The sequence below is a fragment of the Rhinolophus ferrumequinum genome, chromosome 10, assembly GCF_004115265.2.
Source record: "Rhinolophus ferrumequinum isolate MPI-CBG mRhiFer1 chromosome 10, mRhiFer1_v1.p, whole genome shotgun sequence".
Classification (NCBI taxonomy): domain Eukaryota; kingdom Metazoa; phylum Chordata; class Mammalia; order Chiroptera; family Rhinolophidae; genus Rhinolophus; species Rhinolophus ferrumequinum.
The window spans coordinates 49816568-49842876 of NC_046293.1; the positions used below are offsets into that span (position 1 = coordinate 49816568).

General features: G+C 38.4%; 2 protein-coding genes and 3 non-coding genes across 7 annotated transcripts; all 5 read right to left on the reverse strand.

Moving 5' to 3' along the window:
• Positions 1-1003: 1003 nt before the first annotated feature.
• KANSL2 (KAT8 regulatory NSL complex subunit 2) lies at positions 1004-19812 on the reverse strand. 3 transcript variants are annotated; one of them, XM_033116221.1, is made up of 10 exons: positions 19731-19812; positions 18918-19176; positions 17953-18131; positions 17351-17465; positions 12073-12236; positions 11678-11844; positions 10591-10687; positions 6846-6997; positions 2444-2563; positions 1004-1726 (listed from the first exon to the last, which is right to left on the reverse strand). In XM_033116221.1, exons 2-10 carry the CDS (start codon positions 19166-19168, stop codon positions 1595-1597), a joined length of 1377 nt encoding a protein of 458 aa, XP_032972112.1. In that variant the 5' UTR covers positions 19169-19176; positions 19731-19812; the 3' UTR covers positions 1004-1594. The 3 variants fall into 3 exon arrangements, with proteins under 3 accessions (XP_032972112.1, XP_032972111.1, XP_032972113.1); XM_033116220.1 differs by having other exon boundaries at positions 6744-6997; XM_033116222.1 differs by having other exon boundaries at positions 6744-6997; positions 18918-19263; positions 19731-19792.
• On the reverse strand, positions 1946-2082 carry LOC117029487 (small nucleolar RNA SNORA2/SNORA34 family). The gene has a single exon (XR_004424226.1). It is a non-coding gene; the product is annotated as a small nucleolar RNA SNORA2/SNORA34 family (small nucleolar RNA).
• LOC117029486 (small nucleolar RNA SNORA2/SNORA34 family) lies at positions 3352-3485 on the reverse strand. The gene has a single exon (XR_004424225.1). It is a non-coding gene; the product is annotated as a small nucleolar RNA SNORA2/SNORA34 family (small nucleolar RNA).
• On the reverse strand, positions 10364-10500 carry LOC117029485 (small nucleolar RNA SNORA2/SNORA34 family). Its single transcript, XR_004424224.1, has one exon. It is a non-coding gene; the product is annotated as a small nucleolar RNA SNORA2/SNORA34 family (small nucleolar RNA).
• LOC117028076 (40S ribosomal protein S29-like) lies at positions 16872-17253 on the reverse strand. Its single transcript, XM_033116223.1, has one exon. The coding sequence runs from the start codon at positions 17124-17126 to the stop codon at positions 16914-16916; it is 213 nt and encodes a 70-aa protein (XP_032972114.1). The 5' UTR covers positions 17127-17253; the 3' UTR covers positions 16872-16913.
• Positions 19813-26309: the final 6497 nt, after the last annotated feature.

Sequence of the window (26309 nt, forward strand, 5' to 3'; positions counted from 1 at the left end):
ATGTGGCCTTCTCAACTCAGCACTGCTGCTGGGTTTGCAAAGTGGCCATCGAAATTTCTGGGGTGCTAAGAATGCAGATTCCCTGGCCTCCACTTCCTGCCCCCTCCATCCAAAAAAGTGCTCTTGGGCCTGTTAATTCACAAATTACCTTGAGTGATGGGTGGACGCTAGTGGTTTGTAGATCACTTTTTAAAACAGGAAGAGCATATTCTAATTTCTAATCCTGTTGCAGGAGCAGACATGTTCTTGTTTGTTATGCTTGCCTTGTGTATAAAGTATAAAAAGTACTAAACAAGAAAACAGTGGGAACCACAAACTGAAAAAGAGAAGAGTGTACTACTGAAGATCTCAGGAATTCATCTGAGGGACCTCCTGAGTTACTTCTGACCATTCTCTGGATGTAGATATTTAAACTAAAGCCAAGGTGATGGTGTAACTACATAAATGCCTCTGTTCCTCAGCTCAATTCCTAACAGAAGGTAATCTTTTGGCCTCCTTGTCATAAGCATTATAGAAACGGACAACTTCGAGCATAGGTAACTTAACCCTAAGTGAACTTCTATTTTAACCGTACCTTTAGATTCATCATCAAAATCATCCTGACGATTTCTGCCTCTCGCTGTGATCCAGCATCAGGCTCATTATATCTCTGGGAGATATAAATAGTATACATCATTACTAGCCCTAAAGTATTTTAAAATGATAATCAGACAATGTGAGATAGAAATGGGAGTGGAAGTAGGGAGCACAGAGGAGAGTGAAAAGGAAGATATTTGGAACGGTAGGCTTTAATAAGGAAGTCCCTCCCCTTTCCTTTTACTTCTTACAGGTTTTTATCGTATCCTGCAAACCAAAACCAAAGTCAGTCACTGAAAATGTATTCACCTCTTGGGATGGAAGTCTATCTGTCCTGTTTTCCCTTTCCCATCAGAGACAGCTCCCTAAGTACCCCCTCCCCCCAAAAAATATGTACTTTCAAATACAAACAAAACATGCATTTAAGTGATGGTTTTATATATTCGAACATTTTAACATTTAATAGAAACTATATATAACAACTTCTTGTGGTATCTTACATTAAGACAGTCACTACAGAAATGTACATAGGTTAGAAGCCAGAGGAATGCTGTGGGCTATTCACTGGGAGGAGGTGGTTCATTATCACCTAATTAGGTGAGAGGTGAGAACAGGTTAAAAGGCAGCCTGTTAGACAGCGGGAATGAGTCACTGGGTCCATCACTATCCCAAGGGTACACAGCTCCCACCTAAACACCTATGTAGATTTGTCCCAAGACGTGGGAAATCCCCCTACAAAGATGTCTCCTCTTAGGCACAAAGTCCCAAATATTTGCTCAATCACAGCAGCAGATTCACCTCTGTCTCTCTTCCTTGCCCAGAGTGGGAAGACACCCACAACTTTTAGACACTTGGTCTCTTCCCCCAAAATTTGGTGTATGTTTGACTACAGCATTCAGTAACCCAGAAGAAGAACAAACGGGTCTGGGTTGTCCTTTAGTGAGAGATGGTCAGAAGTACTTGTTTAAAGAACAGGAAATTCAAATCCTCCAAAGTCAAATGGTTCCCCCCAAAACTATCAACTGATAGAAGTGGGTTCTGGCTTCCCATTTGCAGTAGCCATTCCACTCGGAGGCAATGCTGCAGAGCCTTTCTCAGAATTTCGAGATCCCTGTGATCTGCATCCATCTCCGGCCATCTGCATCTGGCCCTGTTAAAAGAAAGTCGCTTTGGTTACAAATTCATTTGTTGTGGTCTGAAGCATGAATCTGACTTATCAATGCCATGTATCATAGCAACAAGAACAAGAGAGCAAAAATAAAACAACTCTGGGCAGTGGCTCTTCCCCATACTTAACTGTCCCTGATCCTGAAATCAGAAGTCATTACTTGCAGCTTTCCTAACTCTCCCAATGGGAAGGAGAGCTATGGGTTGTTTCTTCCAAATGAAATAGCCATTCTCTGCTGAGGTTCCAGAACAACCAATAGATCACAGGAAGATGGTCCTTTGGGCCTCTGCTTGAAACCAACAACCATAGTGTACTTGCTGGTCTTCAGTCAGGGCCATGGGTATCCCACCCAAGGCGCAAAGAAAGATGCCAAATCACTTTACTTATCCTTGCTTTATGAGGAAAACAATTCCAGAGTTGAACACTCCTTTAAAAGGAACAATTTACCTAGATTCTTTGTCTCGATCTTTTCTAGTTAACTAAATAAATGTGTGTCCTGCTCTCTGAGCTATGAGAACCAGGGGACATTAAGTATTCTAAGAGCCCATCTGGAGACTGCCATCTGGGGGGACCTTTATAGTCTGGTGATGACAACCCCGCTCCCTGGGAGCACATGCTAGTGGAGCCATCAAGGAACCCGCCGCCGCCTGGCTGGGGTCACTAGTGAGGGAAGCCTGGCTGCGATTGTTCTTCACTTGCCAAAATATCCACTGTGCCTTCAGCAATGTCTTTGACTGAATGATCTTCAAGGGTCAGTGAAGGATCAAAAAGCAAGGGTGAAGGAGGGCACTGTGTACCATCTCCCACGACATCCAAGTCCTAGGAAAAGAAAAGAGAAAAGCCTATCAGCAGTACCAAAGAAACGAATTAGCTAAACCTAGTACAGTTTTCAGCAAACCTCAAAGCAATTCACCCCTTACCCACCTTGAACCAAAAAACTAAAAGATTTTCCCATAATGTCCAACAAATGGGATAAGATCTAAAAGCACTAAGATATTTTTTTTGCTGCTGAGTATAAAACACGGACCACTACAGTAGTTTTCAAAAGTGTATTTTTTAAATAGGAAAATACCAGGGGGTCAGGGGAGAGGGGAAGTACGAGTTGTAGTTTAGTGGGTACAGAGTCTCTCTGGGCTGTTTGCAAAGTTCTGGAAATGGACAGTGGTCATGGTTGCACAATATGTGAATGTACTTAATACCACTGAATTGTACACTTAAAAGTAGTTAAAACAGTAAATTTTATGTTAAAAGTACTTTACCACAATATTTATTTTTTTAGAAAGCATATTCTAAGACTAACTGTAATCAATACCTAAGTTCACCAGTGGTGAATCTACTATGAACAAATCAGCCTAACTTCAAATTAAAATATTGCCTTAAAAGATGGACAGTGTGACACTGCTTGATTAATGTCCTAACAGGCACAAAGCAAGCCAGGGAGCAAGACAAGGAGAAGGAGAGAGGAAAGAAAGACAGACAGAAACCTCAAAGTTCCTCTTCATGGGTACAAAATACTATTTTGGTTAAGGCCGTATTCCCACAAAGTAAGTCCCTGATGCTTAAACTTCACATGGTCCAAATGCTCAGCTAAAAAAATACTGTCTACAGACTGTTTCTTCCAATTGAATTGGCCATTCCCACTGGGGTCCTGAATAGCCAACAGAACACAGGATGGCATTGCTCTTGGCTCCTGTTTGAAACCAATAGCTACAACAAACCACTGGTCTTGATTCAGGGCCTACAGCATTACAAAGGTTCAGACAATGTGTCAAACTGACTTTCATGCCACCAGTTTCTGAGAGTCTACTGTTAAACTCTCCCGCCTAAGAGTGAAAATTACCCAAGGGTTTATAGTCCCCTATGCCCAATCCACTTTATAGAGGCTCTATGTTTCTAGTAATCTAGCCTCATGAGAGGCTTACTTAGTTCTATGCTTTTGAATAAGAGTAAGAGTTTGAAATCCTTTCCCTTCCTTGGGTGTGCTAATCACCAAAAGCGAGAATCACATCTTTACAATTAAGGTAAAAAAAAGAATATACATCAAGAACATACTGAATTTAAAGCTGCTCAATTTAAGCAGAAACAGAGGGAAAAGGATACAGTCGGCTACATTCATTTCAGATGTGTTAGAAACTTCTGTAATATCCACAGAAACCAGTGTTCTCACACCGTTAAGACAGTGAACTATTTTCTCCAATTATTTTACTACGCACAATTATTATATAAATAATTAACTTGGAATTTAAAATAACCCATTTAAGTGGTGAGGCAAGTTTTCCAAGTCTCATGATGATAATGGTATGGAAATGTTTTCAAAGGAAAATAGATACTGAAAAGGCTTTTCTCACATATTCAGTGTTGTCTGTTTACAAGAATTAAAATTGGGGAAAGGAACCTAAAATAAGAGAGGAAAAAACAATCAGCAGAAATGCCTACCAACCAGCAGGAATGCTTAGAGACACAAGCATCAAGACACTGAGAATCCACTTTTGTTCTGATCTCAAAAAGAGCTCAAACACCATAAACACAAAAAAGAGCAATGTCAAAGTAACAGGATTAAGGTATTAGGTTGTTACTTGCCAGACATCCCTGGATCGAAGCACAGAAAACAGGCAAGTGTAATATCCAGAATGAAAAGCTGAATTTTCACCCATGTTAATATTCAATACCTAGCCCTCCCATGAATCAAGTTACAAGAAGTTATTAACAAGTTATAGAAATGATATCTAAAGCAGAACATAGGTAAAAAGATTGCTTGGTGAAATTCATAAAAATCAAGAAATCATTTTTTCCCAGCAAAATTTTATACTGATAAATATATCCAGAATTTGTGGGAGGGCAAAAATTGTCTTCTAAAACTGAATTTTGTTTCAACATTTTCTGGAGAATTCTTACTTCTTAAGGTTAAGAATAAAATAGTATTTTTTTAATGACCAATGTGGTTTATCGAAAGTACATTAATATGAGTACATTAACATAATAGATGATCAATTACAAATAGGTAACTGTTTATCATTTTTACCTCTAACAAAGGTACATCTTAAAAACCCACTGGATTCTCAAAAATAAGGTTACTTCTCAGACATTCTTTAAGAAATCCATGCCACATATAAGGATTAACAGATTTGATGATGTATTTCAAAGTATTTAAATTGAAATTCCTTAAATGACAGTTTTTGCCTTGAGACCACATTTTACAATCTTTAATATTTTATGTAAATATTTTAAGTAAAAAGAGCAAACAAGTATATAATCTTCAAACATATTAGGACAGTCACATTTTCTTAAATCTAGATTATCAAAGATTTGAGAAAGAAAACATTTAAAACAAAGCAAAAACAGGTAAAAGAGGAAAAAGCAAAATGGTCAAAACATAAATGTCCCTAGGAATTAACAATCAAATGACATAAACATTAATAACCTAGTATATAATATATATGTACTAGTTTCTATATTCATACATTAACATTTGAAGAGAATTTGGTGATACAGTGGTTATTAGGTTATTTTTTAGACCCTATAAAGCTCCTCATGTTACTAAGTTTAAAAAAGTAAAAGCATTTCTCTGGGTTTTCTTCACATGTAAAATGAAGGAAGTAGACAAAAATCTGTCCCTATCAATTTACAGCTATCTATTCATTTACTCTCTTCAATATAATCTCACTGGAAAAATCTGGGAAACACTGGAACATATAATTTCTAAGGTCACCTGTATTTTTTTTTTTAACTTTTATTTTAAGTGTGTTTTTCTAGGACCCATCAGCTCCAAGTCAAGCAGTTGTTTCAATCTAGTTGTGGAGGGCGTAGCTAACAGTGGCCCATGTAGGGATCGAACCGGCAACCTTGTTGTAAGAGCACCACGCTCTAACCAACTGAGCTAACCGGCCGCCCCTCTAAGGTCACTTTTTAATTCTCATACTCTATGAATCTGTGTGAAATAAAATTTTTAAAAAGCAATAATAATCAGGATTATAACAAAAACTATAGTATTATAAATGAATAAAAACCAGAAGTTTAATATACCTATAGACTGTATATAACCCCCAAAAAAGGGGAGAAATTATGGGGAAAAATTGCAATCAATTTATTCTTAATGCCACTTTTTCTTTTTCAGATATTAACCCTGCTCTAATATATCTTTTTAGTGAGCAATATCCTTGAGGCCACCCAAATCTTACTTCCACCCCTAGCAAACAATCTTGCAACCTATATTGAATTTTCCATTTAGATCTGTCACCTTAAACATGTCACGGTTATATACAAAATACCTTTATTATGAAATTCAGATTTTTTTTTCAAAATAATGAAGATCTTTATCCAGAAGGCTAAAGATTAAGTAAAGTGCCAACAAGAGATGGACTGTCAATTGATCCCTAAAGTCAAACAGTAGATAGTACTAATTAGGGAAACAAAATGTGAGCTGGGTTTATGGGCTGGGGCCAATTGAGGGACAAGCTGGAAAAGGTAGAGTAGCATATATACTTAGAAGACTGTAAAAGTAAGTACTCAGGGAGATCACTGTTGTTCTAGTCCGTTCACAAAATATGTGATAACATATCAAAAATGAAAAACAGTAACCACAGGTAAGTTCAGACTCATTTCTTGGCAGACTCATTAATCTGAAAACGAAAACCCTGACTACAGAGCCGAAACGCAAGTTTACACCGTCAAGAGTAGACATCAGAACTCACTTGTATGACTAAGATTCTAGTGAATCATTCACCTTACGGATGGGTACCATATTTCCTGGCTACATCAAATCCAACCATATCTTGACTTTCCAACTTCAATTAGTTTATAGTTTCCCTTATTCCCTCAGAAAAACTTCTGCCAATTTAAACTGTCTCTAAATGAATAGCTAACATACAAATACAACCATACATATAGAATTTCAAACACTTTATCAACTCTCCTAATCACAAAAGACGAACCTATTCTCACCATTAATAAATAAGGCCTTGCCTCACGGGCCAACCAGAGCAGAGCTTCTCTAACTTACATCACTGAACTCCAGAGGTAAACTCTCAGTGGGCTGAAGCTCAGCAGCACTCAAGTACAGATCCATGGGGCCGGCTCCCAGATCGTCTGGCACAGACAGTACCTGCTCGGGCTTATACATCTGAGGAGGCAACTGGAAATGCAGTGGGCAGCAGGGATCCTCAGAGAGGTTTACAGGAACTGCTTTGTTGCAGGGCACCTCTTCAGACCCCTGGCAGCATTTGAAGAGAACCTGATTCGTGTCCTGACAAATATCTGTAGAAAAATGGTCAAGGAAAATAAAATGCATCTGTGGGAGGTACAAAATAGAGGTGTCTGCCATGTAAAACCCAAAGTCTGGACTACACAAGGTAAATGGTTACATTTGATACAGAACCAAATGCAGTCAGCAACTTTTAAAGTTACTTCTCAAAATTAAGTGTCATTTACTAGCATCTAATTCTAGCTCTACCAGTAATTTAAAACTAGTTCTCAACCTCCGTTTCAAGATCCTAGTCATTGAAACTAGAGACATTAATCTTGTTCTCCCTTATAGGGTCAAACACAAAACCCTTGAAAACACAGTGCTAAGCCAACAGCAATAACAATCCTAGGAATCTGCACCTATTCAGAAGAAACATGTCATGACAAATGCAATAGATTCTTCTATTCAAATGCAGTGGCTTCTACCAACCCCTTCCAAGAGTCGAGACATGTTATATCTGCTCCACTAAGCAGTATGGCAAAAAGTTTGCAAAAACTTTTTAAACCTTTTTAAAACTTTTTAAACATTCCAAAATGTTGACATGATAAATTTCTTTAAAGCAGCAGGGGACTAGGAAAAATGGAAGCCCTTAGTAATAGTAACTAGTTATCATATCCTGAAAGTAAAAATACATTCCCATGCCCCTTTTTTAGATGGGTGCAGGGTGAGGGGTGTTAGTGTAGGGGGGTCCTGTTATGATCCCCAAAAGGGAAAAGGATAATTTTGCTTATGAGGGCCCATGGAAAGAAAGTACTCCAGGAGCTCTAACAACTTTCATTAAGGCTAGAAGCAGAAAAGGGCTATTATTTCCAATTGGTAAAGAAGCTCTATAGGATGAATAGAAATTGAAATGATTAGATAAAATAACATTCTAGTTCAAGTTACTCTATGAAATACATTTTACATTAAGTATTACCATTTCTTGAAATCCTAGCTATATGGTTATTTTCCTATTATTTCAAATTTGGGCCTATTTTTAAATTAAAAAAAGCATAATTTTCTATAAACTGTATCCAGGATTATGAAATTATGGGTAACTTTTATCCTCAAAATTTTAAGGTAATTTTTAAAAACTAAAAAAAATCTAATGTACATTGTAATTTTTAAACCAAACAAAAACTCTTGAATAAAGCCATTTCTTTCAATTCATTCTTAGAAATTGCTAAACTTTAAGGCAGGGTTTCACAACCGTGGCATTAACAGCATGGGCTGTCCTGTGTATTGTAGGATATTTAGCAGCATTGCTGGCCTCTACCCACTAGATGTCAGTAGCACCCCAACCAAGTTATGACAAGCAAAAATGTCTCCACATTGCCCAATGGGGGACAAAATGGCCCCCAGCTGAGAACCACTACTCTGAAAGAACATCAACTATTAATAGTACAAAGTAAATAAATATTCATTGGATAATCAAATGAACAAACATGAATCTAATGGGAACAGATTTGCAGTCTCTATGTGCTTAAGAAACCCAATCTTCTTGAAATTATTAGTAGTTAAAATGTGAATCCATTAAATGTTTTAATCAAAACTTTTTTCATGGAATTCAAAGGACTTTCCCAAGTCTTACTTAATACCACATATCCTGGAAAAACCCTCCCCACCCCATCCTCCTCCACCCCCTTTCCTTTCAGATGGGGACAACAAAGACAGAGAAGGGAATGGTTGACCTACAACTAGAGTGTGGGTGCTTCACTTTCAGTCCAGTGCTGTCTCCATTAGACCAGAGTAAAGAGTTAACAGGTCACCAATGGCAGTCGCATCTTGCTCTGAAATAAGGACTTAAGGAAGGGTAAGTGACTTAGGCAACTATGGAGTGGAAAGGAAAAGAGCATAAAAGAAAAAAATACTTCCCTTCTCTTTTCAAATACATTTCATTTTCAACTTTGATTTTTAAAATATTAATATTCTAATAAATTGAGTATGGTACTATAAAGAAAAGTCTAAAATACTCCTTAATACCTGTAAATTGGGTTTTTTGCCTTATAAAGTATTTCAAGCTCACTGAAGAAAACCTGAGAAATACAAAGCAGTGGAACAAAAGGCATTCACAACCCCACCGTCCCAAAAGTCAATTTCTATTACATTCCCTCCCAATATTTAGTTCCATGTACTTAAAATATACTCTACAGAATTCCATATCCTATTTTTGTTACTATCAAACATTTTCCTACGTCATTCATAAACTTTGTTAAATATGTTTAATGCCTGAACATACTCCGTATCATGTTGTACCACAATTTTCCTCCCTATTCCCCATCTCTGAAAATTTTAAGGCTGTCTCCAGTTGGAGAAACTTTATGTAAAAATACTGGTCTGCATTTGATTATCTCCTTAAAATAAATTCCCAGAGATGACATTATGACATCAAAAGAATATAAATATTGTCAAACTGCTTTCTAAAAAGCCTGTACCATTTTATATTCCCACTGGCAGCGTTTAAAAGGGTGCGTTTTCACCACATCAACGCCAACCTTTGAAATTCATTCTCAGTCATTAAATATCATACATCAAATTTATAGATTAAAAAAATTTGTTTTGTTTATTTCATTTATTTATAGTAATGATAAGCACTATTCAACTATCAGCCACTTCTACTTTAAATCTATCCATATATATAGCCTTTGCCCAATTATGTTTTAAGCATTTACCTTTAGTTTTCAGTTACTTTGCACAAGCATTTTATACATTAAGGACAGTAATCCTTTAGCAGACACTTGTTGCAATAATTAATAAGTTGGTAAAATATTTAATAAACAGAATAGAAAAAATCAAGTCTTCCTTTCAAAAGACCAAGAGAAGGTTCTCCTTCTCTTCCTATTTAAAAAAAACAGAAACAAATAAAAACATTTTATTTTCCAAATGTTTTATCTCTTGCCAGGCGAATGGCAAATCCAGCAAGATTTATTCCTTTCATATCATGAAGATCATTGTATTTAACAAATATTTTACAGTGAAAGTAACTTTCTCAATCAATGTTCATAATAAAGATATACTTTCACAATCTAATAAATAGCTCAAAAAGTTTTGTAGCTCAATAGTAAATGTAGTCCCATAGCAGAATCAAAAGGTGCTAGATTGTTGAAAGACAAATTAATTGGGGGGAAATCATCCCATTTTTGGAAACAGTTAAGTTTCCAATTTGAATGAGTACAAGTCAGAGCCTTAACCATATAAAAGGATAATACTCAAAGGAAGCCCACAGTTCAGAATTATCCTATTGTTATTGGTAGAAAATCGACAGTCTTTTTGTAATAATTAGATTTAACAGTATTACAACTCTAATGACCAAGTTAAATTGGGGATCTCTGTATTTTGGGATCCCAGTATTAACTGACTACTAATAAATATTAGCCCACATCTATCACCAAGGTCTCAGATGTTTCTTTCTAATGAATTGACCATTACATTTTCTAAATTCTGAAATGGCCAACAGACCATAGAAAGACATTTCTTTAGGCTCCTGCTTGAAACCAACAGCTTCAGCAAACTGCTGGCCTTGATTCAGGGCCAAAGGAAAATAAAGACCTTCTATTAAATAAACTATCAGAAATTCCCACTAGCCTTCAGTCTAGCTAGCAAACTGAACAGAGTAAAAAGATACGGGTAAGGCAGTGTCTGGTCATTGGGAGAGACTGATTAGAACAACGAACATCATCCACAAAAGCCAAGCACCTCTGACTGGAACGAGTGGTATGTGCCTAAAATGGAAAAAACAGATAAAACAAAAAAATACAATCAATTATCTATGAGAATAATTATAACATGTAAGAAAAGCGCATCTTTAAAAGCTGTAAAATTCAACATTCAAATTTATCCACCAATACTACAGAGTGCCAAAAAAATGTACACACATTTTAAGAAACAAAAACTGTATAAAAATTATAATACTCAATATGTACCGATAACAAAAGATTAATACAAGTCACATTTGACTTCTGCAATTATAAGAGGTGCTCAAGTGGCTACCATCAGTGTCCAGACACTTCCGATTACGGCGAATTACTGCTTGAGCAACGTTGACCCAAGTGTCCACCTGTGTACATTTTTTTGGCACCCCCAGTATAAAAAAGGAAAAAATAAATTAAAAATCTCATGCCCAAATAGAGTTAACCTTAATTTGAAATTCACTCTCCGTATTATACAAGTGTAATATAGCCTAATGGTTTTCAAACTATTTTATCTTTTAGCAGAACCCTTTGCAAAATTGTAATCTTATGTGGAGCCTCAACAAATAAAAGATAAAAATGCAATTACTCTTATTGAAGCAGAGACCAAGGACTTCAGAAACAAATTTAAGAATGATCACTTAACTGTGCTTCCTATCAACCTTACTACCCAACATTCATTGCTCCTATTATTCTACCTATTTTCCCACTTTCTACAACCTGTCCCTATTTCTGAAGAATTTCTGAACCAAAGAACTGAGAAATCTATGGCAACCCCTGAATTTGCAGATGAGAATAGCGGCCCAGAGAAGTTATCAGTGCAGGCACAGAACTGGTCAGAGGAGAGGGACCTGAGACTAGAACCCGTATCTCCAGACTTCCAGGTAGGTGCTCTTTTCAATATACTGTACATCCAATAAGTCAGAGGTCAGAGCCAAGACCGTGCACAGCAGTGTTTTGACAATTACCCTAACCTTGTAAATAAAGCAAACGTGTATACCTAGAGGTATACACACAAATTACCTGCTGGGCGGCACCATCTGTGGCCAGCATTCTGCGTTCCTTCAGCTGCCTGTGCAGTAAGGCTTCCACTCCATAGCGCTGACGATACCGCCGAAGACATTTTAGACGCTTTAGGTTCTCTCGTTCTTTGGCCAAAAGTCCCTCTGGGCCAGTCAGGAGACTACTACCTGGAGAGTCACAACAGTCAAGATGTTAGCTGCCAAGAAACCAATCAAGGACACGTCTCCTAATTAACAAGAAGTAAACAGAAAAGTCATTGGCAATGAGACAGGCAGTTTCAAAAGCAAATTCTCCTCCACTCCAGATACCCAGACACAGATAAATCTAACTACTGCCAACATGTGGGTTCACATGTTAAACCTACAATACCTTGTTGGAACTGGCATAAAACTTGCCTAGAGCTTCATGTTCCACTTTGCGATTATGTAAGTAACGTCGCTTCTTCTCTTTGAGCAGATGCTGAAGTCGTTTAAACTGATCAATGTACAAAGACTGTAAACGAATTAGTTTCTCACGCATAATCAGGGCCACTTCTTCAGCTGTGTAGACACCAGCATGTCTGGAATAACACAGAATTCAGCAAAGCATAAGAAAGCACAATAAAACCCAAGCGTAAAAGGAGAAAAGGGTAGAGATTACACTTAAGTTTGTTATTTAATAAGCAGTGACTGCTGAGACAATCGCTTTGTTAACAGGACTCTTTTCACACATTTTACCACTCAAGTTCTGTTACTAAAAAGAAAGAAAAAGCAAATCTCCAAGAATGGACATTAATTTATGATCTCACAATTTGAGGAAGGGAAGATGTTTCATTATTTTTCCCAGTTATTTGCATTATGTTTAAAAAGTGAAGCTATAGAACATACAAAATTTTTATTAATCTACATTTTTATTCCATCTAATAATACAAAAAAATCACTTACCAGTCAGGACAACTTAAAAACATTTGATATAGTAGTATGTATCTTAATATATTTTAATTAAAATACAAAAGATAAACAATTACAACTTCTAATTTAAACATACACTACTGTATTAGAGTTTACATGAGCCCTCAAACACTGGTCACAATGGCTAGTCACTGTCCGCAGCTTCTTTTCTTGATAATAGTCTCAAAATAGAGTACCCTGGGTTAACCCTGATTGCTAAAGATCAACGATCTGTATCATTTATTAAATTCTGCTGCCAATAAACAGAACTTTTAACAAAGTTATTCTAGTGATTAATGAGGTCACATAAGCAAATGAGTTAAAAGGCAGTTTAACCAGACTATTTCCTGCTTCTGATTTAACTCAAAATTAAAAGATAAACTGCAAATTTAAAAGATTTTTAGTTCCCTTTGTCTTGTATAATTATTATATATACAAGAAGGGCAAGCTAAATATATACCGACTTGATATTCTCGTATTTTGACTTAGTAAAAATTACTTCCCTTAAAAGGCAATACACATAAATTAATCAAACTAATTTTAAATCCAAAAATTAGGCTTTCTTAAAAAATTAGCTGTTAAAAGAAAAGTACCTCACACAATAAAAAAAAATAAATTAGCTATTAAGAAGTCACTGAATAAATAAAATTAACTTTACGACTGAAAGCACGTAATCTCAGCCACTGCTTTTTCTTAAATATAAATAAGAACCAATTACTACCTGTGTATAAAAGAAGTAGAACTACAAAATACTCTGAAGTAAAAATAAGTGAACAGAAATTAAGAACCAAAAAGTGAAGAATCAATTCAGCAAATTACAGAAATAACAAAATCCAAGACTATCAGGAAATGTGGATAGGTTTTAAAAATACCTAATGTTTAAACAAGGTGACTAGCTTATGTCCTCAGGAAAATGGGCTGTATCCGCAACCCTGAAATACTGAGGCCTTAATCTAAGTATCAAGTTTATTAAAATGAAATTAATTTCACTGTACCCTATCAGAAGAGATTTAACCAACAGTTTGGGAACTAGAATTTATAAATGGGAAGACACTACAATTAGAATTTCTACAAATCATTTTGGGTAGGGGTGAGAGCACCTTGACTACTGTGAGTGCCTAGTTAATGTGACAAATGGGTCATTTATTTATAGAAGGATGTTCTAGACAGTCACCATTAGTTGACTAACTCCCCTTGTGATATGCGCAAATACAAGTCAAAAGTTTTATTGTTACAATTCATCTTCAAGAGTGTCAACTTATATTCCATTAAATAGTCTTACTAAAAAGTATTCTCTCAAATTTCTTTATTTTGATAACAATGAAGACTCAATAATCTGAAATGACCATTACCAAAACAAGTTCTGGATGCTTGCTGAAGTCATAGGACAAAACTTATTTTTTAAAAAGATTTAACAGTTAACTGTGAAAGATTTAACAGTTACTCTTAAGCTAAAATTTCACCTGTTGGACTAAGCTAAAATTTCACCTGTTGGACGTTGCTATAAACAAGCCTTTAAAGATTACTTTTTACAAAGCATTTAAGTAAATGGTTACTTTGAGGGAAATCACATATATACTGGGGGTGCCAAAAAAAAGTATCTAAGTGGGCAGGCCGGTGGCTCAGGCGGTCGGTTGGAGCTCTATGCTCCTAACTCCCAAGGCTGCCGGTTCGATTCCCACATGGGCCAGTGGGCTCTCAACGACAAGGTTGCCGGTTCAACACAAGTCCCGCAAGGGATGGTGGGCAGCGCCCCCTGCAACTAAGATTGAACATGGCACCTTGAGCTGAGCTGCTGCTGAGCTCCTGGATGGCTCAGTTGGTTGGAGTGTGTCCTCTCAACCACAAGGCTGCTGGTTCAACTCCCGCAAGGGATGGTGGGCTGCGCCCCCTGCAACTAGCAACAGCAACTGGACCTGGAGCTGAGCTGCGCCCTCCACAACTAAGACTGAAAGGAAGGACAACAACTTGACTTGGAAAAAAGTCCTGGAAGTACACACTGTTCCCCAATAAAGTCCTGTTCCCCTTCCCCAATAAAATCTTTAAAACAAAACGAAACAAAAAAATGTATATAAGTGGACACTGCTCAACGCTGCTCAAGCAGTAGTTCGCCGTAATCAGAAGTACCTGGAGCTGATGGTAACCACTGTGAGCACCACTTGGGCCAGTAATGTAACTGGCCCAAGGTCAGCTCGTTTGGTATCACTGAAGGGAAATGCAGGTAGCACAGCATAATTGCAGATGTCAAACGTGACTTGTATTCATCTTTTGTTACTGGTACATATTGAGTATTACAATTTTAATACAGTTTTCCTTTCTTAAAACATGTATACTTTTTTGGCACCCTCTGTATATCTACAAGGCAGAACAAACTATGCCAAAAGTAATTCCTAGGATAAAATCCCTAATGCCATTACTGCAAATACAAAAAGTACCCTTTCTGAAACAAGCAAGTGAACATATATGCTATCAATTATTGATTCAAAAGTGGGCCTAGTAATAACAAACACTTGCACCAAAGATGAAAATTTTTAAAGAATTTCATTAAACACTTGTATTAAAATATAACAAGATAGTAATATGTAACTGTGTTAATAAATTGAATATTGGGGCTGGCCTAGTGGCTCAGGTGGTTGGAGCGCTGTGCGCCTAACGCCGAGATTGCCGGTTCGATTCCCACATGGACCAGTGAGCTGCGTCCTCTACAGCTATGACTGTGAACAAACGGCTCTCCCTGGAGCTCGGCTGCTGTGAGCAGCCGGAGGTCGGCGTGAGCTGCCATGGGCTACCGTGTGCTGCCAGGAGCAGCCGGTGTGGCCAGCATGAGTGGCTGGTGACCGACTGCCTCAGCCGGCGGGTAGCGCAAGACTCAGAACACCAGCATGGGTCAGTGAGCTGTGCCCTACACAACTAGACTGAGAAACAACGGCTTGAACCGGGGGAGGGGGGAAATGGTTAAAATTGTGAAGTTTATGTTATGTGTATTTAAAACAATAAACACAATAAATTAAATATTAGCAGACATTTAACGTCTATTTACATTTCTAAAAATACATATATTTCAGTGGGTCAAAAATTTTCTTGGATAATCCCACCAAGATAATTAAGGAAAGCCTTATATTTCATTGCCTAATACTTGTACGTATTTGAGGTTTTATTTTCCCTTTTGAATGTTCCTTTTAGGAGAAACTGACATCAAGTACCAAGTCCTTTTAGCATTTATACTTCTCATAATATTAACTGGTATTTTGATTTACATAGCAGTCTCTTGTAAATTATAAATTAGCATGAATGTGTCCCCTAGTGACTGATCTGCTCTAGATTACTAATGACGAAATCAAGTTTCTGAACCTTCAAACCTGAGTGTTTACCACACTTCAATGAAGTCATTCTGTAACTCTACAGAGTATACACCTTTTCAAAGCAGCAAGGTTAGCATTTCTAGAAGCACAATGAAAAATAAAAAATATATATGCTTAGTACAAAGTTACTACTAAGAGAACATTCCTTTTCAAACTACTTAGAGCCTTTCCAAACAAGTACTTCCTGAATAGGTGACTACACTGAAATTACTTGAGAGAAATAGATGAAATGATTCTACTCAGAAAACGTAACCCTAAGTGACGTCTTATAAACCTCAGAATCCAAGATAACGAAGAAAACACTATTCTAACTTAAGTTCAACACAGTCTAGTACAGAAATTCATTACCCCCTCCTACTATTTATAGTACTTCTTAAACTGTGAGTAGGAAGTGTTAAGAGACAGAAATCAGAGCGGGGGGAGGTGGGGGCAAACTAAACTAAACCTGAACCATGAGACTTCAGAGTGGCAATGTTTTTATGTTTCTACAATTCCTAAGGTGATCGATCGCAGGTTAAGTGAAGAGCAGAACCTTAGTGGAATATAATTACGCTGATTACTCACTTCCTGGTTTCTAAATGTTTCTCTTTCTTAGGCATGAAATTAGGAAAAAAGGAAACGCTGGAATACTTTTTTATTTTTCTTAAGAAAAAAAAACACTTTAAAATGTAACTTTGCAAAAAAAGTAATTATTCAAATACAATCACTGTTATTCTTGTGGTTTAAGCCAAGAACCCATTCACATCAATTTTCTCTTCTCTAACTGATCCAACCCACCTCCACTCCTACGTCCAAGAAATTTCCTATTTTCTCCCCTATACTTTCTCAAGTGCATAAGTTATTTTTCCCCCCCATAATCAAAGCCTTTTTATTTTATGTACAAAGAGCTGACACTGTTTCTGCTATAAGGTAGTTAGCTTGCATGATTCACTCATGGAAGTTCACTTAGTCCAACTTAATGAAGCCTATATCCTTCGCGTACTGACGGAAACATTGGCGACACATATTGAGGCCGTATTTCCGGATCAGCCCGTGCCGGTTTGAGCAGACGTGGCAAGAACGAGAACCCTGGCCGAATTTTCTTGGATGGCTCCAGTAGAGCTGCTGGTGACCCATCTTGCTCCCTCGGGCGCAACGAGGTAAAAAGGTCAAGTGCATAATTTAACGTCCAAAAATTTTCTGAAATTAAAGACTTCTAAAAGAGAATCAAATCCTGCTTTGAAGCAAGAGTGATGAACCACGGCACTTTAGTTTACAGCTATTTTTGCTCACAAATAGCTATCTTCAACCCTCCTAGGTTATTAATCTACCAACAGTATGCAATACATTCCATATAGTAACTACATAAAATATTTAAAAGCTTATGTGGAGTTACAACTTACTTTAGGGGATCTTCTTGATCACTGTCTATGCTATCAGCTTCACTGTCAGGGTCACCTCTCCATGTCTGATCCACAGTAATGGGTTCCTGCTCCCCATCACTCCAGCTGTCTTCATCTAAGGCAAGGAAGGGAGAGTAGCCATTAAGACTTCCCATTTCTGTAACTCCACCACACAAAACTATATTACTTAACATATCAAACCAAATTAAAATAACGTAGTATAAAGATACTGGCAAATAAAAATGGCTTAAAAAAATACAACCCAGGTAAGATTACTTTTAACATAAATGAATCAACCATGCCTTCAAAAGGTCAGAAAGTCCAACTCAAAATTATTTTTGGTTCCTGAAATTACCTTACCTAGCAAAGATGAAAAATATATAAACAGCAATGAAGAAAACAGTCATAAACTCAGGAAAGTAAATCTAAGCACACACTACTTAAAACTGAAAAGAATTCGTGAACAACATAGCAATCCTGGAATGAATTAACGATGATATTGTATTATCAAGTGCCATATATGTTCAAGGCACTGTGCTCAACCAAAATAAATTCTGTTAACTTTCTCCCTCCTTTTTCATTCTAGGGGAGAAGATCCTTACCCAGAATTCGGCTGGCTTCACTGCGACTACTTTCTGGAGTCTGAGACCCCAGCTCTGTCTTAGCATATGAGCTCAGCTGGCACAAGAGTGTTTCACCCACAGGGCCTGGACCAGTCTTCTTCATTTGAGCATGAAGTGCCAGGGCATTCCTACGGGCGTGTTCAGCACAGAAGGACACCCTAAGGAGACAAAATATTAACACTGTATACTCAGGTTCCTTCTTGAAAGAATTCAGTGCTTTCCATAGTTGCAGATCTTTAGATCATTTTTAGGAAATTAAAATAATCATTATCTTCATTTATACATTAAAAAGGCCAGTGAGGCAGAGTAATTTCACTGGCCCATGGTCAGCTCATTTAGTATTACTAAAGAGAAATGCAGGTGGCATAATCTAGTACACTATCCATCAAACAAAACATTCCCACTATAAAAATGCTGACATCATTTCACAAGAAATCTGATCCACTTTTGTCTTTCAAAACTGATTTTGGAAGGCAATTCTACATTTTACTTCAGTATTAATACACTAGTTAATAAGATGTGGAACACAATTTTAAAACCAAAAGGTGTATGCAGAATTATCTATCAAAATTATGCTTCTGCATGGATATTTTTGCTTACATAATGAAAGCTACGAAGCCTTTCCCAGAAAAATACACATAAATACAATTTTGCGTATTATTTAACAAGGTTCAGGCCCAGCCAAAAGAGTCATGGATCCCAGGATTAAGAATAACCCTTTATTTTACAGATAAGTGAAAAGATCCAACGAGATGAACTGAGTGGCCCAACTGTAAGTGGTCTCCTTCCGGTCTCCACCTTTTTATTTGCCAACGATATAGTCATAAACCCAATTTAACAAGCACGTGAGCTAAAAACTCGGTAGCTGTGCCCATACCCACATCATACTCCATCCAGCTCTCACTTTAAAAGTACAAACAACAAAATTATCTACATATATTTACCCATCTTTCTTCTCCGGCTTTGGGGCAGCACTGGGACATCTTTTCCCATTCTTCGTCGATATATAACTACACTGCTTGAAGGGTGCATTCTTATCTTCAAGAATATGTTTAATGCAAAATTCCTGCCCGTCCAGACGAGGTTGCGAGCATGGGCGATGAGTAAATGAACAAGAGAGGGGCTCCTGAGACCTGGGCACTGGGGTAATCCTCCCCCGATTGGTCGGCAAGACGTGGATCCGAATCCTGTTCATACCAAAACCTGCAGGATCACACACAAGACCAAAAAAGCCCTTACCCTTTCCAAAAATTCATCCTCCACAATATGCGGGCAGCCCGCGGGTAGTTTCTAAAAAACAGAAGTAATGCTCCGTAACTACCCTCAGCCAGGTCTCCCCAGGCATTAGTGAATTTTCCTCCCCTCCACTTCTCCCTCCACGCCCGCACCCACCCCGACAACCACCACGTTAAAAGTATCTCAGGGACTCGCACAGCCCGCAGCTCTAGCGGGAAGCACCAGCGCCCGCCCCACGCGGAGGCAGCAGCGCCGCAGGGCCCCGCCTCCGCCTCCCAGTACACGGCCTTTGTCCCGGCCCGCCTCAAAGCTTAGGGCTGAGCCCTGCCTGTCCTCGGCTGCCCGTACAAGCGCCATTTTGTCCTAAGACTCCGGGCACCGGAGAATCTGGGTCTTGGGAGCCTATAGGAGGAAAGCAACCCCGATGCTAATCGAAGCAGAGGAGCAGCTCGGAAGGGGCAAAAGGGACGAAACAGCAGCCTAACTGCAAAAATGAAGAGCAAGCACCGCCGCCATCTTACCTTCGCGGCCACTCCGCACCACTCTGGCCGCGTCACCCGCTTCTAACTCGGCCCCGCTCCTTTCCGGGCTCCCAACCGCTGATTGGCTACCGCGCCTACGGCGGTGTGCCACCATTGGCCGAAGCCTGCTACCTATCAGGTTGGGGAGGGCGGGATTATGAGAAATGTGAGGCTGGGGTAGGCGAGACGACATGTCTGTCAGCAACTAGGGGAGAGTGAGGCGGAGCCAGCGCGGGCGGCGGGATTCCCTCGCGGCTGCTGCCGTATTTCCAACTCAGCGTCAGCGCGTCTGGTTTTCAGGCCTCTTTTGGGGTACTCTGTGGTCTTTGGCTGCTGCTACTTCAGCACCCCTATACAACCGGTAAAAAAAAAAAAAATCACACATCTGACTCTTACTGTTTATACAGGAAAAGCCCTTAGTTTTCTTTTGTGAGCAATTCATTTACTGAAACATTTTCTGAGTGTTTAAATCTGGGAAATTACATATATAAACATTTAATTTTCAGAGCAACCCTAACAGGTGGAGGCTATTATCTCTATAACCACGTTAAGATAACTGAGGAACAGAATGGGCCCATATCTAGTATATGGGGAGACAGGCAAACTTGAACCCAGCCCTCATTTTGTATCCCTTTTTGTCTCTCATATAGTAAAAAGAGGATTGGACTGGAAATAAGGAAATACGAGTTGTGGTTTAGGCTATGATTCTCTAAAATTCTCTACAATTCCATGCTAAATAATGCAGGTATATAAAAATGGCACACAATCCCAATTCTTTCCTTTAAGGATTTTTTTTTAAGTTTAAAGTATCTCTTTTTTTCATTTCCACCAGTTCTCTTGTAGAAATGAACCAACACTTTCTCCCCATAACCCTCTGGATCTTTTTTGCGTCCCAACCTGCCCAAGAACCCTTATCTGCTGTCAGTTTCATTTACGTAAGAGATTTCTCCATTATCAATGAGGTGAGCATGATTCACAGTGGAGGTGAGCATAGAGAATCCACACACACTCAAGAACAGCCCTCAGTTTAGGCACAAGGAATGATTAAAACAAAAACTGGAGGAGGGGGAGACAGGTGAGATGCTGTTCCCAGAAATTAGGGTAGCCCTAGAAGGCCCTCTCCGAAAATCTATTCATTCAACAAATATTTATTGAGCACATACATTAAGTGCCAGACACTGGGGATACAGAGAGAACAAGAAAGATAACCTGCTCTTTTAGAGTAAACATTCTAGAGCAGTTTGGGATTATGGATGCAATACAAACCTAATAGCAACTATGACTTACATACATAAGCAAATGGCAGGCACAATCCCAATTTTGTCCTTTAAGGATTTTTAAGGATTTAATAATTTACCCAATTAGCCTAGGGTAAAATTGGTCTCCTTATACAAAGAAGGCATTTGTTATAAATACCCCATAACTCAAAACTGTTTTATGAGGCAGTCACATTACAGAAAATCTGGGAATCAGAATCTGCAACCAATTATGGTAATATCAAAAAGGAATATTAAAACTACTATAGGAAATAATGTAAAGAGGCATTAAGGACTAGATAGGGATGTAACAAAGACTTTCCAAGACTTGTTTAATTAGAGAGTCTACTGAAGATCTTAATTGAAACCACGATCCTCCTGCTAAGCCCAAAGGAGACAAAAAATTGCTATTTAGAACCCCTTCCTTCTAAACTGGGGAAGAGGCAGATATTACTAAAGGGTCAAGATATTGGCAAATTCTTTGTGCTGTTTAACAAAGTAGATGTCTGTTTTTAATCCACTGAACGAACACTTTGCTAGCTATGGACAGTTTAAAGTGGACCCGAGGGTGTTTGCAAATAGAGGTTGGGAAAAGTGAATTCTTGAAGGAAAGGGAATTTTTTAAAATTTTGAGTTTTGGGGGCTAATCCTAGAGAAAGGTGAGAGATTGAGAATAATGAATGCCAAACTCCTGCTCCTTCTGCAGTCCTCCTCATCTCAATATAACTCCATCCTTCCAGTTAGTCAGGCCAAATACTGGGAGTCATCCTTCACTTTTTTCTTCCAACCTTATAGCAGCTCCTACTGGCTCCAACTTCAATATACTGTGTTTCCCCGAAAATAAGACCTAGCCGGACAATCAGCTCTAATGCGTCTTTTGGAGCAAAAATTACTATTATATAAAACCGAGTCTTATAGTAAAATGAGACTGGGTCTTAATTTTTGCTCCAAAAGACGCATTAGAGCTGATTGTCCGGCTAGGTCTTATTTTCGGGGAAACACGGTAGGTAACTTTTCATTACCTTCAGCACCTCCAACCTGTTCCAAGCCACTCTTATCTCTCACCTTTATTATTGTGAGTCTCCTTACCCTTGACCCCTACAATCCATTTTCAACACAGAAGCCCAAATAAACATTTTAAAACGTAGGCTAGATTATGTCACTTTTCTGCTCAAAAGTTTTCAGTGGTGCTCCATTTCACTGTCTTTATAATGGTTTACAAGACCTTAGTGTATCTAGACTTTTATTGCCCCGCTAACCACATATCCTACTACTCTCCCTCCTCACTAGCTACACTGGCCTTTTTCCTACGTTCTTACCTCAGAACCTTTGCACTTGTTTCCTGGAATGATCTTACCCCAACTATTCCCATGGCTTGCTCTCTCACCTTTTTCAGGTCTTTGCTGAACTGTAATTTCATGAGACCTTCCTCTTTTGCTGTCTTATTTCCAATTTCAACAATCCTACTTACCTGCACACACATACAAACTCCCTATCCCTCTTTCCCTGCTTTACATTCTCCAAAGTATTTATTATCTAACATACTGTTTTGTCTCCGCTGCAACTAAATGTAAGTTCGACGAGGGCAGGATGCTTGTTTATGCCATATTCCCATCAGTAATCAGTACATAGTATTTGGTACTATTTTCTGGTGCAGGAATAAATGAAAAGCAGGGCAGTGCCTGAAACTATTTTAGAAAAGGTGTATCTAGTGCAGCATGTTCTCTATCGATTTCCTTTTGTTCAGCATCATTTTGCTATAACGTTGAGAAAAAAGAATCGCTTCCCGGCTGTGGCCACTGTGTAGTTTGCATGTTCTCTCCAGGTTTGCGTGGGTTTCCTCCTGGACTACAGCTTCCTTCCACATCCTAAAGATGTGCAGGGAGGTGAATTGGCTTGTCTAAATTGTCCCAGTCTGAGTTGAGTGTGGGTGTATGAGATGCATCCTACAATAGAGAGGGGCATTCTGTCCAGGGTGGGTTGGAAAAGCAAAAGGTTGGAAAATTATCTTACTTTTTAAAATTAATCTTTCTTAAATGTATGCATAATAGGTCACAAGTATTTCAATGTTTAATATTAGAAGTGTTTGGGGTCCTTATTATAAGTTTGATTTTTTTTTTAATCAGAAATATGCCACAGGAACTTACCTCTTCAATTAGCCTACGGTAAAATTAGTCTCCTTATCTGTCACTTCACTTAAAGTCAGTTTCCAAGAACCTACTGATGATGTTATTTAAGTTTCAAGTGTACAATTAAATAATACATCTTCTGTGTATTGCACTGTGTGTTCACCACCCAAAGTCGAATCTTCCGTCACCATATATTTGATGGAGTATTTGAGCATAAAAATTCTTTCCCTTTAAATGTGTAATTTACAAGATTGGCTGTGTGCATAATTTTATTATGTCCCAGGAAAAGGGTAAGTATTCACTATTTTTCCAGGCACCAACAAGAATGCTATTCATTTTTTCCTTCCCAATGCACTCCTAGTCTATACCAACATTTTGGATTTTTCAAAGAAACCAACTATACAGTCATGAATCATGTTAACAGTGCTTGCTAGATAAGCAGTACATTTTGCTATCATCTGTTCAGCTATGTATTTTTTGTGTACCAGTTACTCTTCCACATATCTATGCAACAATGTTCAATGAGGGTTCCTCCCCGGCCCCCAACTACATCATGCTTTATATTATCAGGTGCAATGTGATGACCAAATCTTAGGTCTTTCCAATGGTCTCAATTCCCCCAGGATCTTGTGCAGTAAGAAAATACATACTCCTATCAAAACTAAAACAAAACTATAATCATATCAATAAAATGACAGTTAAAAACTAATTTGGGGGGAGCGGACAGGTGGCTCAGTTGAACAGGAGCTCTGGGCAATGGGGCTGCCGGTTCGATTCCCACATGGGCCAGTGAGCTGCACCCTCCGCAACTACAATGAAGTCAATGAGCTGCCGCTCAGCTCCCGGGTGGCCAGATGGCTCAGCTGGTTGGAGCGTGGGCTCTCAACCACAAGGTTGCCGGTTCAACTCCCGCAAGGGATGGTGGGCTGTGTCCCCTGCAACTAGCAACGGCAACTAGACCTGAAGCTGATCTGCGCCCTCCACAACTAAGATTGAAAGGACAACAGCTTGATTTGGAAAAGTCCTGGAAGTACACACTGTTCCCCAATAAAGTCCTGTTCCCCTTCCCCAAATAAAAAAAATATATATATATTTAAAAAAGAAAAAAACTAATTTGAAGTCTCAGTACACATAAACAACAATCAGATGAATGTTTTATCATTAACATTTATTGATGGGATGGATAAATACAGATTGAGAAACATACTTGACAGCAAGATATCAAACTGATAGCCAGACTATAAAATGTATACAACATCCTTTAAATTTTTTAAAAAATTTTTTGAATTTTTTACAAAGAGCCCTTACTGTAATGGTCACTTATATCCTATCATTCACATAACAGCAGTAGAGATACCAGGGGTGGCATCCAGAACTAAGATGCCCCAAGGAGGACAGAGGCAACAGCAGAATAATATGCTGAGAAAGGACTCTAAAGAGCAATACAAAGAAAACGGACAAAAGTATTAGTATCACCACAAAACTGTACCTGAGTGACATAGATTGGTAAAGTGTTTTACATTTTTTTTTTTCGTTCTTTGCTCTTTGGTCTGATAAAAACAACGGAGAATTTTAGGTGTGGAGTAAGGTAAGGGAAAGGTCAGTTTCAAATGCAGAAACCTAGGTTAACACTCACGAAGTTAGGCTGCTGCGTGCTTTTCTTTGGGTGTTTAACCCAGCCAGCACCTCCATCTTGTAAGCAATTCCAATGTGATCAACCACTAATCGGTTAGGTCCTCAGCTTTCCACTGAAGACTTCCTGAACACCTGATGGAGACATACTTGCTCTGGCTACAATTAGCATGCTGTCAAGCATCCCTCTCCACACTGAACATGGCAACAGAAAACCCAAGAGTCTTTCTGTTCTTTTCATTCAACCATGAATACACACTCATAAAGGGGAAGAGTAGACACTGCTTTTTATAAACATTCTTTTTCTTTCCCTCCCTTTTCCAATGCCAAGTTCATATTAAAAACGTTAGAAACATTAAAATGGGTCTCTCACTAAAAAATAATTCTCATTCTAGACCATTCTGTCAGGCAGGATTACAGTACCATGCTTGTTTCAAACTCACATCCACAGAGGGATAAAATGATAAAATTAAACTTGCAAGTGTGATACCACATGAACATTTCTTAAACCATCAGGAGCAAACACTGAGTTAAAAGCTGGGTGTTAACAAGCAGCAATACTAGAAACGTGGGGAGGTATCAAAGTCACTGAAAGCTTATTGGGACTGCAGAGGGCTTATTTCACACCATGTGAAGGGTTGCATAGACAGCTTAAATTCTCCCAAACCCAAGAGAATTAATAGTTGTATTCCAACTTCAAGATGTTCTAGAATCTCCACTTTCCTAGCATTAGTTTCAAAATAACTCATCAACAAAAGAATAATCCTTTAAAAAAAAGTGATCATTTCCCAAGTTCCCACAGTTCCTAGGTTTCTGTGGGAAACACAGATGTTTAAAATCCAACCATACTGGGATAGGACCCCTCTAACTGCCTTTGTCCAGAAGCAAGGTACAGGGGTATGCATCTTCAATATGTGGAATTAGGTAGCAGAGGCTTAAGGAAATCCAGCACTAATGTTACCATGATTTTATTTCTGTATCCCAAGCCATTGCTGTTTCCAACTGGAGATTTAGAGATTTTTCTATCAACACTGGTGAAGCCAAAAATACAGAACTATGACAAAGAATACATTAAATCAAAACACAAAATCATTGGGGGAAAAAAAAGAAGCAAGCTGAGGGTCTCATTGGAAACACACTGATTCATGAGTGAGAAGACTAAACTAATTCCTACATATTTTCTAAACCCAAAAAGCATAACTGATACTTCAGAACACCAATTTAGCTTTAGACTAATGCTTCACTAGAGTTCAGCTAAGAGCAACACAAGTATCTGATTAAAAGCCCTAAGGACAATCCACAGGTTTTGTTTTTGCCAACAAGAGATTCAAGCAAAGTTTAGGAATGAGATTTACAGAACTTGAGGCTCCAGGCCTGCTTACCAACTTATCCTTGATACTCTAGGTTAAAAGGAGAAAGAAGAGCCATGTTTACCTGACTAACTTTGGATGTATAAATCCCATTTCTCACCCTTTGAAGGTGTGAGGGTAGAGAAGACACAGAGTTTAGAAACCACACAACCCTCTGAAGCCAAGGTTTACAGGAATCTGGACAATATGCAT

Coding starts and splice junctions, on each gene's coding strand:
- LOC117028076 (XM_033116223.1), bottom strand. CDS start 17,126: ATGCACTTGACCTTTTTACCTCGTTGCGCCCGAGGGAGCAAGATGGGT.
- KANSL2 (XM_033116220.1), bottom strand. CDS start 19,168: ATGAACAGGATTCGGATCCACGTCTTGCCGACCAATCGGGGGAGGATT. Junction 17,466..17,952: donor TGAAGCCAGCCGAATTCTGG/GTAAGGATCTTC, acceptor TCCTTGCCTTAG/ATGAAGACAGCTGGAGTGAT. Junction 1,727..2,443: donor AAGGCACAGTGGATATTTTG/GCAAGTGAAGAA, acceptor TTCTTTTAACAG/GGCCAGATGCAGATGGCCGG.